Consider the following 15,063-nt stretch of genomic DNA (forward strand, 5'->3'; position numbering starts at 1 on the left):
GATAAATGCAAACACCATATATTTTAAGAATTACATAGGTTTGGTCTATGTATGAAATTGTCCTTTCTGTAACTAAACTAAACTAAACTAAACCTTAGGTTTATATACCGCATCTTCTCTTTAACAGTAGAGCTCAGCACGGTTTACAAGAAAATTAGAAACGAGAACAGATACAAAATGGATTTGGAATAATATGGAGAGGAGCGGAATTTACAACTTTGAAAATAGCCAAGTTTTCAGATGTTTTCGAAGTGGTTGGAAAGAGCCCTGATCGCGCAGATGAATAGGAAAATCATTCCACAGCTCAGTAATTTAGAAAATAGAGACTTTCCTAATTTGCCAATGTAGGTAAAGCACAGTTACTTACCGTAACAGGTGTTATCCAGGAACAGCAGGCAGATATTCTCACATGTGGGTGACGTCATCTACGGAGCCCCAGCGCGGACAGCTTTTCAAGCAAACTTGATTGAAGTTTCAAGTTTGCTATGCTGCACCACGCATGTGCATGCCATCTTGCCCACTAGAGGGCGCATCCCCACCTCGTGGTCCTCAGTTCCATAGCCAGCAAAGAAGCCATCCCCGGGGAGGAGGGCGGGTTGTGAGAATATCTGCCTGCTGTCCCTGGATAACACCTGTTACGGTAAGTAACTGTGCTTTATCCCAGGACAAGCAGGCAGCATATTCTCACATGTGGGTGACCTCCAAGCCAACCAAAAAAGGGTAGGTGGGAGGATGGCAATTTAGGAAAACAGATTACGCAAAACCGACTGGCCAAACCGGCCGTCGCTTCTGGACAACGTATCCAGACAGTAGTGGGAGGTGAAAGTATGAACCGAAGACCAAGTGGCAGCCTTGCAGATGTCCTCCACCGGAGTAGACCGGAGGAAAGCGACAGAAGCTGCCATCGCTCGGACTTTATGTCCCGTGACCCGACCATGCAGCGCGAGACCAGCCTGAGCGTAGCAAAAAGAAATACAAGCAGCCAACCAGTTGGACAAGGTGCGCTTGGAAACCGGACGTCCCAACCGATTAGGGTCGAAGGACAAAAATAATTGAGGAACCTTCCGATGAGACTGAGTGCGTTGAAGATAAAAAGCCAACGCCCTCTTACAGTCAAGCGTGTGAAGCGCCACCTCGCCAGGATGCGAGTGGGGCTTCGGAAAGAACACCGGAAGAACAATGGACTGATTGAGGTGGAAATCAGACACAACCTTTGGCAAAAATTTAGGATGGGTGCGAAGAACCACCTTGTCATGATGGAACACAGTAAAAGGTGGATCCGCAACCAAAGCCTGCAGCTCACTAATCCGACGAGCGAACGTGAGCGCAAGTAAAAAGATCACCTTCCAAGTGAGAAACTTAAGATGAGATTTGTCAATAGGCTCAAAAGGAGGCTTCATCAGCTGAGCCAAAACCACATTGAGATCCCAAACTACAGGAGGAGGTTTCAGAGGAGGATGAACATTGACAAGCCCCCGCATGAAACGAGTCACCAGAGGATGAAGAGAGAGAGACCGACCCTCAAGATGCCGATGGAAAGCAGCAATAGCACTAAGATGCACCCGAATGGAAGTCGTCTTCAGCCCAGATTTGGACAAATGCAACAAATATTCCAGAACCGAAGACACCGGAACCGAACTCGGATCCAGATGGTGCGAGGAACACCAGGATGAAAATCTGGTCCACTTCTGGTAATAACAAAGCCGAGTCGAGACCTTGCACGAGGCTTCCAAAACCTTCCTAACAGACTGAGAAACAGCAACCGAAGTCAAGGGAAAAGGAACCAAGCCGTCAGATGCAAGGACTGAAGATTGGGATGCAACAGCGAACCCCGACTCTGAGACAGCAGAGAGGGAAACACAGGCAGAAGCAGAGGCTCCCTGACACTGAGTTGAAGGAGCAGGGAGAACCAGTGTTGACGAGGCCAACGAGGCGCAATGAGAATCATAGTGGCTCTGGACGATTTGAGATGAACCAACGTCCTCAAGATCAGAGGGAAAGGAGGAAACGCGTAAAGGAACCTCCCTCCCCAGTCGAGAAGAAAGGCATCTGCCTCGAGACAGTCCGGGGAATACATCCGAGAACAGTAGAGGGGCAGTTTGTGAGTCTCCGGGGAGGCAAACAGATCCACCTGAGGAGTCCCCCAGCGGTCGAAGACCTCGTGCAGAACTCGGGAGTTTAGCGACCATTCGTGCGGCTGGAGAAGACGACTGAGTTTGTCGGCCAGACAATTCTTCTCTCCCTGAATGTAAACCGCCCGAAGGAAGATGTTTTGGGAGACCGCCCATTCCCAAAGTCGCAGGGCTTCCCGGCACAGGGACCAAGAGCCCGTCCCCCCATGCTTGTCCGTCCGCACGAGGACTACCTGATCGTGCAGCAGATGGCAGAACGCTCGAGCCACCAGAAAAATGGCACGAAGCTCTAACACATTGATGTGACAAAGATGGTCCTCCACTGACCATAGACCTTGAGTCCGCAGACCGTCGAGATGAGCCCCCCACGCGTACTCCGAAGAGTCCGTGGTCAGAACCTTGCGATGCGGAGGGACGAGAAAGAGCAAACCCCCGGAAAGATTGGAAGAGTTGGTCCACCAACGGAGCGAGCGTCTCAAGGAAGGAGCCACTGTTACAGGAAAGGAGAGCGGGTCCCGATCCTGACGCCAATGGGAGGCCAAGGTCCACTGAGGAAGCCTCAGGTGCAAGCGGGCGAACGGTGTGACATGCACCGTCGACGCCATATGGCCGAGCAGAACCATAAGACGCTGTGCCGACACCGAAGTCTGCAGCGAAATCTGGGCACTCAGGCGAAGCAGGGCCTCCAACCGCGGAGGCGGGAGGAACGCCCGTAGGCAAACCGTGTCCAGCACGGCCCCGATAAACTGAAGGGATTGAGCCGGGCACAACTGAGACTTGGGAAAGTTCACTTCGAACCCCAGACGTTGAAGGAAGATGATAGTCTGTCGGGTCGCTGAGATAGCCCCCTCCCTGGAAGAGGCCTTGATCAGCCAATCTTCCAGGTAGGGAAAGACCTGCAGACCCTGAGACCGCAGGGCCGCTGCGACAACTACCATACACTTCGTGAAGACTCGAGGGGACGAAGCCAGCCCAAAGGGGAGGACCCGATACTGAAGGTGCAAGTCCCCCACCTAGAATCGAAGAAACTTGCGGAAGGCGGGATACACCGGAACATGGGAATAAGCCTCCTTCAGGTCCAGGGAGCACATCCATTCCCCTGCTTCCAACAGAGGGTACAGGACCGGAAGCGACAACATACAGAACTTCTCTCGGACCAGGAACTTGTTGAGCTTCCGGAGGTCCAAAATGGGGCGCAAGTCCCCGGTCTTCTTTGGGACCAAAAAATAACGGGAGTAAACCCCCCGTCCCTGTTGTGCGTGGGGCACCGGCTCCACTGCCCGAAGTCTCAACAAGGCCCTGGCTTCCGAGAGGAGAAGAGAGAAGCTGATGTCGACTGGAGGGAGCCGCGTCTGGCGGGCTTTCCGGTGGCGTCGTCAAGAAGTTGAGAGAGTAACCCTCCGAGATGACCCGGAGCACCCAAGCGTCAGAAGTTATCTGAGCCCATGTTGAATGAAAGGCCCGTAACCGGCCCCCGATGGGAAGCGGGTTCGGCGTCAGTGCGGAGGGGGCCTGCCCCCATCCGCGCAGCATATCAAAAAGACGGCGCGGGTTTAGACGCCCCTTGCGCCTGAGGCTTCTGGTGGGACGCTCTGCTGAGTGGCACGCCGAGGTGGAGGCCTGGAAAACGCCGGCGTAGTCTTCTGCGGGTAGCGCCGCGGTGGCGGTCTGAACGGCTTCGGAGTCGCCACCCGGGGTTTGGGACGGACCAGGGAGGCGATGGAGCGCACATGTTCCGACAGGCGTTTGGTCGCCGCCTCAAGTGATTCATCGAACAATTCAGAGCCGACACATGGCAAATTGGCCAGGCGCTCCTGCAGATTCGTGTCCATATCAACCGTGCGGAGCCACGCAAGACGGCGCATGGCCACCGCAAATGCAGAGACCCGGGAGGACAACTCAAAGGCGTCGTAAATAGCGTGGAAAAGGTACAGAGGATTCGTGTCCATATCAACCGTGCGGAGCCACGCGAGACGGCGCATGGCCACCGCAAATGCAGAGACCCGGGAGGACAACTCAAAGGCGTCGTAAATAGCGTGGAAAAGGTACAGACGCAGTTGAGACAAAGGAGTCCATAAACTTGCCAAAGTCCCTCTTATGGGAATCCGGCATGACCCCGTGATAACGGGGCATCGCCCTCACCATGTGCTGCAAATAGGACGAGAAGGTGAAGGCATAATTAAGGACCCTGTTTGCCATCATTGAATTGTGGTAGAGGCGACGACCAAACTTGTCCAGGGTCAGCCCCTCCCACCCAGGCGGGACCGCAGCAGAGACCAGAGAAGGCTGCGATTTTTTCAACGCCGACTTGACCAACAAAGATTGGTGGAACAACTGCGCCTTCTCGAACCCCTTACAGGGGACCGTACGGTACTTCGACTCCATTTTTGAAGGAACCGCCGTGACGGTCAGAGGGGAGTCCAAGTTCCTCAGAAACGTCTGGTGAAGCACCTTGTTCAAAGGCAGACGCGGAGACTCTCGCGGAGGAGATGGCAGATCTTGCTCCTCCAAAAATTCCTTAGTATATTGAGATCCCGACAAAAGATCGAGATCCAATGCCTTCCCCATGTCCAGAACAAATTTCAAAAAGGATGAGGGCCTCGAAGGCGGGGAAGGAGAACGGGAGGCCCGCGCCGCCAAAAAGGATGGGGAAGCCTCACGGGAATACCTGGGTCGACCAGTGCCAGACTCCGAGCCCCAGGACGCCGCACCAAACGACTTCGGTGGGGTCGGAGACCTCCGATGCCCCGAGGACCCCCTCTGGGAAGTCCCCGGGGTACGAGGCACTGAGGCAAGCTCCCTCCCCCTTGGCGAGCGGTCCCTCGATAATCCACCCTCAGAGGAACGGAAAAGCCTCGGATTATCGAGGCGGAGCTCCGAGACGCTAGGGTCTCCGTCCGGGTCGGCGAGGCCGATGAGCCCCGGGAGGACCTCGACGAGGAAGAGGTGGAAGAAATCCGCCAAACCCTACGCACCTTGTCCCGAGGCCGCACACTCCGCTCAGGCTGGTCTACTACCGAGGTCAAGGGCAAGGACGGGTTCGAGGCCGGGACCACCCCGGGGGTTGAGGCCGAGGCCGAGGCGGAAGCCGGCTGCAGATGCGCGAGGGCGCCGGACAGCTCCGAGGCAATCAGGGCTCGGAGCAAGTCCTGAAAGACAGGGACGGCCAGCATGGACGGTAAGTCCGGGGCCGGCGGGTGCTCCCTCGAGGGCGACCTCGGTCTCGAGTATTCCCGCGGGGCACCCGCCTTGGACGTTCGGGGCGGGGCCGAGGACGACCCACCCGCCCCCGTCGAGGAGCCCGAGGATGGCTTCTTCGATGACCCTGGAACAGAAGATGGAAGTGAGGACTTACCCACCGTCGACTTCGGGGTCGAGGACGCAGGCTTCGACGAGGAAGGCTGTCGCGGCGAGGTCGAGGGAGTCGAGGCCGAGGTCAAGGCCGGGGCCGAAGCCGACGTTTTGAGTATCGTGGTGGCACTTCTGAGGGTTGGTGAATATTGAAGAAACTTTTGACAAGTGTGTCTCTATAGAAAGGGGTGTGGAAGTGACATCCGTTTCACATTTTCAATATCATCATAGGGGTGGCACCAACATTTAGAACAGGGAAGGGAAAATTAACTGGAAAAACTTAGTTACAAAATGCTATGTTATGCTCTCCCTAAAAGCTTACCCTAGGATATTAAAGACCTGAGTTATTGTAACCTGAGACCCACCCGGCTGAAACCATTCATATCAATGTAGTCCATTCAAGTTTCAAATTTAACCCAGAAGGGATCACCGTATTAAGCCAGTAGATCCATCTTTGTTCTATAAAGTTAAGTTTTTCTTCCCAGTTACCACCCTCTCTCCCTTCTTGTAAATGCTCTATTATTCTCCATGTTGCATATCTTGAAAAATGAAAGACCATCTCTAGATTTAGAATAATGATGATAATACTTATTTCTGTAATTTGAGGCTTATTTACAATTTTCCTTTCTTTCTTTAGAAATCAAAATAATGCTAATACAATACCTGGTGACCTAGAAATAGCCATTGTTTTTTCTGCTTGCTGTGAAGTCTAGACAAGAGCTCTGTATAGATCAGTGTTTCCTTGGGAGACACACAGGACAGCCACAATGACTATGCCTGAGATTTGTACACAATGCCAGAACTGCATGCAGATCTGTGGTATATCTTGATTGTGTAGATTCTGAAAAGTTTTGACTGGCTGGGTATATCCCAAGGACTGAGTTAAACCCCTTACTATGGAAATAAGAGTTCTAGCATTTCAGATGTGGTCCATGCAATAAATTGGATGTGTGTCTGATCTGTGGTTCTCCCTCTGTCTTCCAAAATCTCTTATAGGGCCAGGCTGACCTGCTGAAACAGGCAAAGCACGAGGCCCTGGACAACTTGCGGCAAATCCACTATACTGGCCACTCCTGCGGCATCGGCAAGAACAGCTCAGCCTCCCCAGATCTCTTCCGAGTCAGAACCACGCTGGAGCCCATCCCTGAAACTGAAGCAGGCAGTGAAACTGGACTCTGCTGACTGCGGAGGGGGGGGGGAGGTGGGAGCAAAACCAGCAAAGAGAGAGTGAGAGACTGCCAGCTCGATGGAACAGCATCTACTGAGTACTTAAGCCACTAGAGACAGCTCTCCACTGTCTGAGCAACCACCCACCCCCTCCCTTGCATGTGCTGCCTCCTGAAATCTGTTTTTATAAAACCTCCAATCCCCAATCAGATGGTCTTACATCTGAACGTTTTTTTCAGTGTGTCCTAAGAAAAGGACACAAGCAATATTTATCAGGTTTGCACAACTCACAGGTTTGGATCAAGGACGCTGCTATTAAATCCCTTGTCATCCCCACTTCAAGATGACAGTTGGATACTTTAGGAGAGCACAGGACCCCTCCAAAGACTGAATGATGTATCAGAGAGCAAGGAGTAAATTATAAGTGCAGAGAGATTTATAAACAGTGCTTTGGCCAATGGGTATTTTGTTTGGAAATTCCCCCTGAAATTCCATCTTTTTTTTAAATTTGGAAGCTTTGCTCATGGGATTTTTTTTTTTAGGAAAGTGAGATAATGATACAATACCAGCTAATAGTGGAGCAACGGAGTGGGTTATGGAAGGCCTGGAATCACAAAATTAAGGTACCGAGGGGATGTCATGGGGCAACCGGTTTATCCTCTTCTTCCTGGATCCCAATACATCTCAGAAACATAAGGACATAAGAATAGCCTTACTGAGTCAGACCAATGGTCCATCAAGCCTAGAAGCCCATTCTCACAGTGGCCAATCCAGGTCACTAGTACCTGGCCAAAACCCAAGGTGTAGCAATATTCCATGCTACCGATCCAGGGCAAGCAGTGGCTTCCCCCATGTCTCTCTCAATAACAGATTATGGACTTTTCCTCCAGGAACTTGTCCAAACCTTTCTTAAAACCAGCTACACTATCCACTCTTACCACAACCTCTGTCAACGCATTCCAGAGCTTAACTATTCTCTAAGTGAAAAAAATTTCCTCCTATTGGTTTTAAAAGTATTTCCCTGTAACTTCACATTGAGTGTCCCCTAGTTTTTGTAATTGTTTGACGGAGTGAAAAATCGATCCACTTGTACCCGTTCTACTCCACAAAGGATTTTGTAGACTTCAATCTAACATTTGTGGATCTTCAGTTTTAGTCTTTCCTCATATGAGAGGAGTTCCATCCCCTTTATCATCTTGGTCACTCTTCTTTGAACTTTTTCTAGCACCATTTTATCTTTCTTGAGATAAGGAGACCAGAATTGAATGCAACACTCCACCACACATTGGGCGGAAGGTTTCTGCATATTGTCTACGATGACACCCAGATCCTTCTCTTGGGCGTTAACCCCCAAGCTGGACCCTAGCATCCGGTAACTGTGATTCAGGTTATTCTTCCCAATGTGCATCACTTTGCATTTGTCCACATTAAATTTCATCTGCCATTGAAATGCCCAGTCTTCCAATTTCCTAAGGGTTTGCCTGCAATTTTTCACAATCCGCATACGTTTTAACACATTTGAACAGTTTAATGTCATCTGCAAATTTAATCACCTCACTCATTCCAATTTCCAGATCATTTTTAAATAAGTTAAATAGCACCAGTCCTAATAAAGACCCTTGCGGCACTCCACTGTTTACTCTCCTCCATTGAGAAAAATGACCATTTAACCCTACCCTCTGTTTTCTATCCGATAACCAATTCCTAATCCACAACTAAACTTTGCCACATATTCCATGACTCATTTTATCAGGAGCCTCTCATGAGTGTGGATCTAATCTGCCCTTAAAATCTCTAGAGAAAGGATTCCAAGTCCTCCCTAAATAACTTTTTCCAATGTTTTACTGCATCTATATTTACAATGGAAAGTTTTTCTTAATGTCTAGCCTTGATTTCCAGTAACTTGATGTGTTATCATTATTCCTTTCCCCAATGGAAACAGAAAACAATGTCTCATCAGCTGAGTTGCAGAATTTTCTGACTCAAAATGCCTTCAGGTCTCTTGTGGTAGCTTATAATACCTTTTTAATCTATTTAACTGCTGTTGTCACTTCTCAGTCTTCTCCTAACTGTAAATAGCTAGCTTATTCCATCTCTCCTCATATGTCTTATATAAATTTCTTATCAGTGATGGTCTCCTCTGGACATCCTTCAGTTTCTCTTTGTCATGCACAAGACCCCAAACATGGCCTTCTAAACAATGAGTGAGGTGGAAATGTTTACTTAATTGGATAGATTTTGTTCTTTCTTTGTAGGAACTAGCAGACCTGTTTTGTGAGGAAGGAGCCTCCAAAGTGAGGAGATTAGGAGTTTTCTTTGATACTGAAGGTCACTCCTCCATTCTAGAAAGGGAACAAAGTTTTGAAGTAATAGGACAAAGAGCTGGGAGTCGGAAACCCTCTTTAGCATTAGGGAGATTAGTGGAAGCCCTTCTGGTCACTCTGTGGTATGGGTGTTGGTTCTAACTTTGCCATTAGCCATGTCTCTTTTGGGTAACATTTCAATCGGCTATATAAATTGTGGTCCAGGATCGCAGTTCTTAAGTTCCTGTAAAATTTGCATGTTTATTCCAAAAGGTGAGTGTATTTTTTAAGCTATCGTTTCTCCTTTGAACTTTCGGCTTGGTCAGATTCAGTGCTGGGAACTGGATCCAAGAGCCTTCTTTATATTCCCCACCCAACCCACTTCTGTTATTACAGGGATAGTTCTCAGACAGGATATAAGCCCTGAAACCTTGCAGTCAGTATTGGATTTTTTTAGGAAATTCAACATAAGTAAATGCTCCCTAGTCACAGAAGATGAATTTGCTCAATACATCCACAGCACTCACAGAGCTGGCATCAATGCTCAGGCATTGGGCAGGAGAAGGGTAGAGGAGGGAGGAGGCCTCCCCATCAAAAGTGGTACCCCCAGAAATCAATGATAGGTGGAAACCAGTCCCCCTTCCACCTCTAGAAATAATTGGCACGGGGCTGGCTCTCATCCCTGATGCTTGATCTCTCCCTCCCCACTCATCTCCAAGCCTCCTGCTGCTGCTGCTGGCTCAAGAACAGCAGCAACAGCCATAATAACTTAGAAAAAGCTCACAGTACTATGGAGCCAGCACATAGTCCCTCTGGATGTTCCACCCCCTCCTCCATACGAGTTTTCATTGGCGACCCAGAATATGAGGACAGGTAGTGTCATGTGCAGTGTTGGAGCATGCCAGGTGAGAACTGCAAGGAGGGGCTCCTATGGTCCTTTGCCATTTATAAACCAGTACTGCATGAGCTGGTGAAGCACTTCAGTAGTAAAAAGAGTGAAATTGTTGGTAGTAGAGCTGTGGCATAAAGGAGCAGAATTCAGGCCATTAGAATTTTCTGAGGAAGTCTTGAGCCATTTTGCATACTAGTTGTGATTATGTCTGAATGAGAGGAGACAAGGAATGGTTTAACATCAAATGTGGTCATTGGTCCAGACCTCAGTAAAGAGAGAAAGCAGGGAGGGGTTTCCAACTTGCTCCTTAAAATTATCTATTAAAAGTAGTAGTTAGTGCTGCATGGTGTACTGTTCTTTTGTTAAGACTTGCAGGAGTTGGTCATGGCCAAAACTTTAGAAGATGCTCCAGTATAGGTAAATGAGGTGGAGGGAGGGGTCAACTTGCAGCATCTGCTCAGTTTACTGCTTAAAATGTCTTTGATTAATACAAGTTACTGCATAGTGAGAAAGGATTAGGAAGTCTAGGCTGGTTTTTCCAGCTGAAGTTAGCAGACCTCAACCATCCCTCATATCTCCTAGAATTTGCAGGGATCCTTTAGGAATCAATTGCATGTATTGTGACTTCCAAGAAACCTGGAAAAAATCCTTTGAAAACTAATCATGGAGACTCACATCATGTCTTTCAATGAGATGCCATGTATTTTTCCAAAGATTTTCTCCTTTTTTGTGGTTTTTGTTTTTAGATAAAATAGCTCCTCATCACTTCCAGAAAAACATGATTGATAAGGGATATATTTTAATAGTTATATTAATAAAAAAAAGTTGAAAAGAAAAACATTTTTGGGTTTTATTTTCAGCTGTTTTAGAAAACTCTTAATAAAAGTGCTCTTTAGGGAGTGTATTTTCAGGAATGATATTGCAAGAAGAAATGTGAGACAGCAGTTTGAACCCTAATCTCATGCCTTCTGCAATGTTGCTGTGTGTCAGGAGAGTCAACAGTGCACCCCTTCTCTAATCTGTGACTCCATGTAGACTATCATGATGTTTACTTGCCCAATTTATCTGAAGCTGATCACATGCAAGTGTTTCCTGAGACCACAGAGGCCCTTTCTTCATATGCAGCCCAAAACCCCTGGGTGGTCTGGAAGACATTTGTACAACATCCTCTCTGGATAATTCTTAAATCAGGCAATAAACTGTATCACAGCCCCTGGAGATTTGAGGACCAGTGTGACAACTGAAACGGCATCTTGCAGCAATGGAGCTGCAGGTCAGTGTCCATTGCCTGCAGTGTGTTTTAATTTGCACAAGAAATACCTGTACATCAGTAATATATCATGTGAGCACCAACTCATCAGACAATTTGTAAGCCAGCCATGATTTTTCAGCTCCAGACCTTTTAGGGGGGGGGGGGGCACTATGCAAGCAAGGCTGGTAATTTGAAGGTTCAAATTCATTTTGTACCTTGGAGTCTTCAAATTAATTTTTAAAGGAAAGTGGCATGGGAGGGAAATTATCACTGTAGGCTACTGTCAAGATACAATACTGTATTTTACTATTAACCCCAGTTATGAATAACTAAGATTCACTATATAAAATGGGACTTGTGCTAAAACAGCACAAATTCATGGTAAAGTAATGTCAATAACTTCTCCCCTCAAAGAAAAAAGTCTCTAGAAATCGAAATCACTGCTATCTACTATAATAAAACCCTAGCCGCTCATGCGCACTCTTACCCCACATTCACGGTCTAGCTCTCTGACATCAGAGACAAGGCTTCTGAAGCTGGTGCGGCTCTTGAGAGAAGCTGCCGCTGCGGCTTTTAACTGAAAAATAACATTTTCATGGGAGCCTGCCTTCGGAGAAGCTTTGTACACAGGACCGGATGCAAGAGGAGCCGCCATCATGAAAAGCTTTAGTAAGGGAGCAAGCCAGACCGCGAATGTGGGGCCGTTGTAAACGCGGATTGGTCGAGGAGCCGTCGCTGCCCGCGGCTTTGAAATTTGGCAAGGGAGCCGGCCAGAAAAGAAAATAAATGCTACTGCCCTGCTGCACAGGGAATGGGGTGGGGGACTTCTAAAATGTAAGGTGGCCCAGCTTACCAAAAGCCTCAAGGCTGCATAGTTTGCAAGTAAGGGAGAAGGGTTCCTAATGGACAGTGGGGAAGGTACAAGTTAGGGAGAAGGGCTACTGCTGGACAGGGGGAACAGGGAATGGGGGGTGCTGCTGGACAGGGAGAGATAAAAGTAAAGGAGAAGGGCTACTGCTAGATAGGGGGAGCAGGGAATGGGGGGTACTGTTGGACAGGGAGGCGGTAAAAGTAAGGGAGAAGGGCTTCTAGCACCCGTTAATGTAACGGGCTAAAAAACTAGTATGTAATAAAAATGAGCCAAGTACAGGACAATCAAACCAATGCAATTGTGACATCACAATCTCAGCTCTAGAGACTGAGGCCTTGATGCTCTGCTTTCCATGGCAGTAAGACTTATTAAAGCAGTCTTACTGGCACAGAAGGCTCACCTCCCAATGCACAAAAGGGTTCACCTTGGCTGCTAATCATCCTTGTAACAACCACCGAGAACCCTATGCTAATGCATTACAAAGAGCTCATTAGTATTATAATGAGCACGCCGTGTAATGCTCTAAAATTTTTGCCCACTTTTTATGGTCAAAATTTTCTGAGAAGGTCTGAGCTGTTGTAGCCGACAGGAAAATACGGCTAAAGCAGCTCAGACCACCACCGAAAAATCCCCCCAATTTTCCCCAGGCTAAACCCCCATCACTCCTGCTGAGACAAAGGCAAAGCCTGGTGGCCTATTGGGCCCCCCATACCAATGTCAGGCTCCCCAATACCCCCTGAACCCCCCTACCATCTACTGAAGACTGGCCGGAGAGATGCCCACTCCCTACAAAAACTGAAATGGAAATCTCAAAGAAAACTAATACAGTAAGTAATGCGGTACTAGGAAAAAACCCAGAAATACATTGCAAATGCGGAAACAGAAAATGCACAAGGACAGCCAGGCTGCGAGAGATCCCCTTGCGTAACAACATTCCATCCCTCCTTCCCCGCACAGCGGAACTCCGCTGACTCTCCCACCGCAAGGCCGACATACCTCTGTTCCAAACAGCGGCAGCAGCAGCACTGAACAGGCTGCTTCGCTACCTTCTCTGTTTGGGCCTTCCCTCTGCCGCCATGTCACTGATGAGATCAGTCAATGGGGAGGGGATGGGAGGGAGAAATGGAAAGATACTGCGCAGGGGGATGGGTTGGCGGGGTCATCAGGGTTCTGCTGCATGGGTGAAATGGTTTTTTATCTGTTCCACAAGGATCTCAAGGCTCTTTTTTATTTCAGAAATGTTATGACATCTGAATTTCAGTTTGTTTAAGGATGATCTGTAATTTGTTTATTTGTTAACTATTTAAAGCTCTATTTTATAGGGAAAATGTGGCATACAAGAACAGATAGATCTAACGCAACATAATTAAATTGCTTTTGGAGTTCTGCTGCATGGGGGGAGGGGATGGGGAGGGATAGAAAGATGCTGCACAAGGGGATGGGTGAGAGATGATCGTTGTACACAAAAAAATATGACCCCCCCCCCAAATAAGCCCTAGTGCATTTTTTAGACCCAAAATTAATATGACAGCGTCTTATTTTCGGGGAAACGTGGTACTATCTGCACTACAGGCATATAGGCACTATTGAGCACCCCACCTTTACCCACCATTACCCACTCTGCAAATTAGTATCCAGCCAGGCTAGAGGAGCCTGAGGAGGAAAATCAGAGGCAGCAGTGGAGCAGCAGCACGTGGGGCAGAGGCAGAAGATACCCAGAGATAGGGAGAGGGGGTACCTGGTTGGCGATGACAGAAGGAGAGGCAGCAGATAGCAGCTGCAGCTACCATCTTGAAGACTGCAGCCAGCGTGTGTAGAGCTGTGAGGAGGAGTGCTTAAAGACACAGGAGCAAAGTTTTGGCAGTGACAAACATCACTGAAAAGCTTCTTTGAAAAGGAGGAAAGAGCCAATGATGACGAGACAGCAGAAGACTGTAGTCCAGGGGTGTCAAACTCAAATCACATAAGTGGCCGAAATCTAAAACACAGGCTAAGTCATGGGCCGGATTTTTTATTAAGATACTTATCCCCTCCTTTGCTGACGCACAGTGTGGGCCTCAGTGCTGATGGCGGCTCCGATGCTCACGGGACTTCTGTGAGCGTCAGATCAATTGCCGCCGCTACCAAAACCCATGCTGCGTGACAGCAAAGGAGGGGGTTAGTAAAAGTATAGGGATAAAACCTCTCCAAACTCACGCCAGCTACAAAATAAAAAAGACTTTTCCTCTCTTTTAGGTCCTAGTTCATGCTTGCTGTCTAACACCAGCTCTGGCAGGATACACATTTCAAATTTGACATATTGTAATCACAAAATAGAAAATAAAATTATTTTTTCTACCTTTTGTTGTCTGGTCATTTTGCTTTTAGTCGTGCCCAGCAGTCCGCTCCCATGGCGGCTCTTAGGTCAAACACCAGTGCCCTAACTGAGTCTAGCCCTACCTGCGTATGTTATGGTCCAGCAGGAACTTGTCTAACTTTGTCTTGAATCCCTGGAGAGTGTTTTCCCCTATAACAGCCTCCAGAAGAGCGTTCCAGTTCTCCACCACTCTCTGGGTGAAGAAGAACTTCCTTACGTTTGTACATAATCTATCCCCTTTTAACTTTAGAGAGTGCCCTCTCGTTCTCTCTACCTTGGAGAGGGTGAACAACCTGTCCTTATCTACTAAATCTATCCCCTTCAGTACCTTGAATGTTTCGATCATGTCCCCTCTCAATCTCCTCTGTTCGAGAGAGAAGAGGCCCAGTTTCTCTAATCTTTCGCTGTATGGCAGCTCCTCCAGCCTCTTAACCATTTTAGTCGCTCTTCTCTGGACCCTTCTGAGTAGTACTGTGTCCTTCATGTACGGCGACCAGTGCTAGACGCAGTATTCCAGGTGGGGGCATACCATGGCCCGGTACAGCGGCATGATAACCTTCTCCTATATGTTTGAGATCCCCTTCTTAATCATTCCTAGCATTCTGTTCGCCCTTTTCACCGCTGCTGCACATTGCGTGGATGGCTTCATCGACTTGTCAACCAATACTCCCAAGTCCCTTTCCTGGGGGGTCTCTCCGAGTACTGCACAGGACATCCTGTATTAGTGTATAAGATTTTT

General features: G+C 48.2%; 1 protein-coding gene across 3 annotated transcripts in view; it reads left to right on the plus strand.

Annotated features, from left to right (window-relative positions):
• The window catches only part of LOC117347622 (inactive phospholipase C-like protein 2), a 100,420-nt gene extending 92,976 nt beyond the window's left edge, over positions 1 to 7,444 (plus strand). For all 3 annotated transcript variants that reach the window (XM_033918772.1, XM_033918774.1, XM_033918773.1), the window contains one exon: positions 6,480 to 7,444. In XM_033918772.1, coding sequence (XP_033774663.1) covers positions 6,480 to 6,665 — 186 coding nt within the window. In that variant the 3' untranslated portion in view covers positions 6,666 to 7,444. The remainder of the gene's footprint in view (positions 1 to 6,479) is intronic.
• The last annotated feature ends 7,619 nt before the right edge of the window (positions 7,445 to 15,063 follow it).

This window comes from Geotrypetes seraphini, chromosome 13, assembly GCF_902459505.1.
Source record: "Geotrypetes seraphini chromosome 13, aGeoSer1.1, whole genome shotgun sequence".
NCBI classification, from domain to species: Eukaryota; Metazoa; Chordata; class Amphibia; order Gymnophiona; family Dermophiidae; genus Geotrypetes; species Geotrypetes seraphini.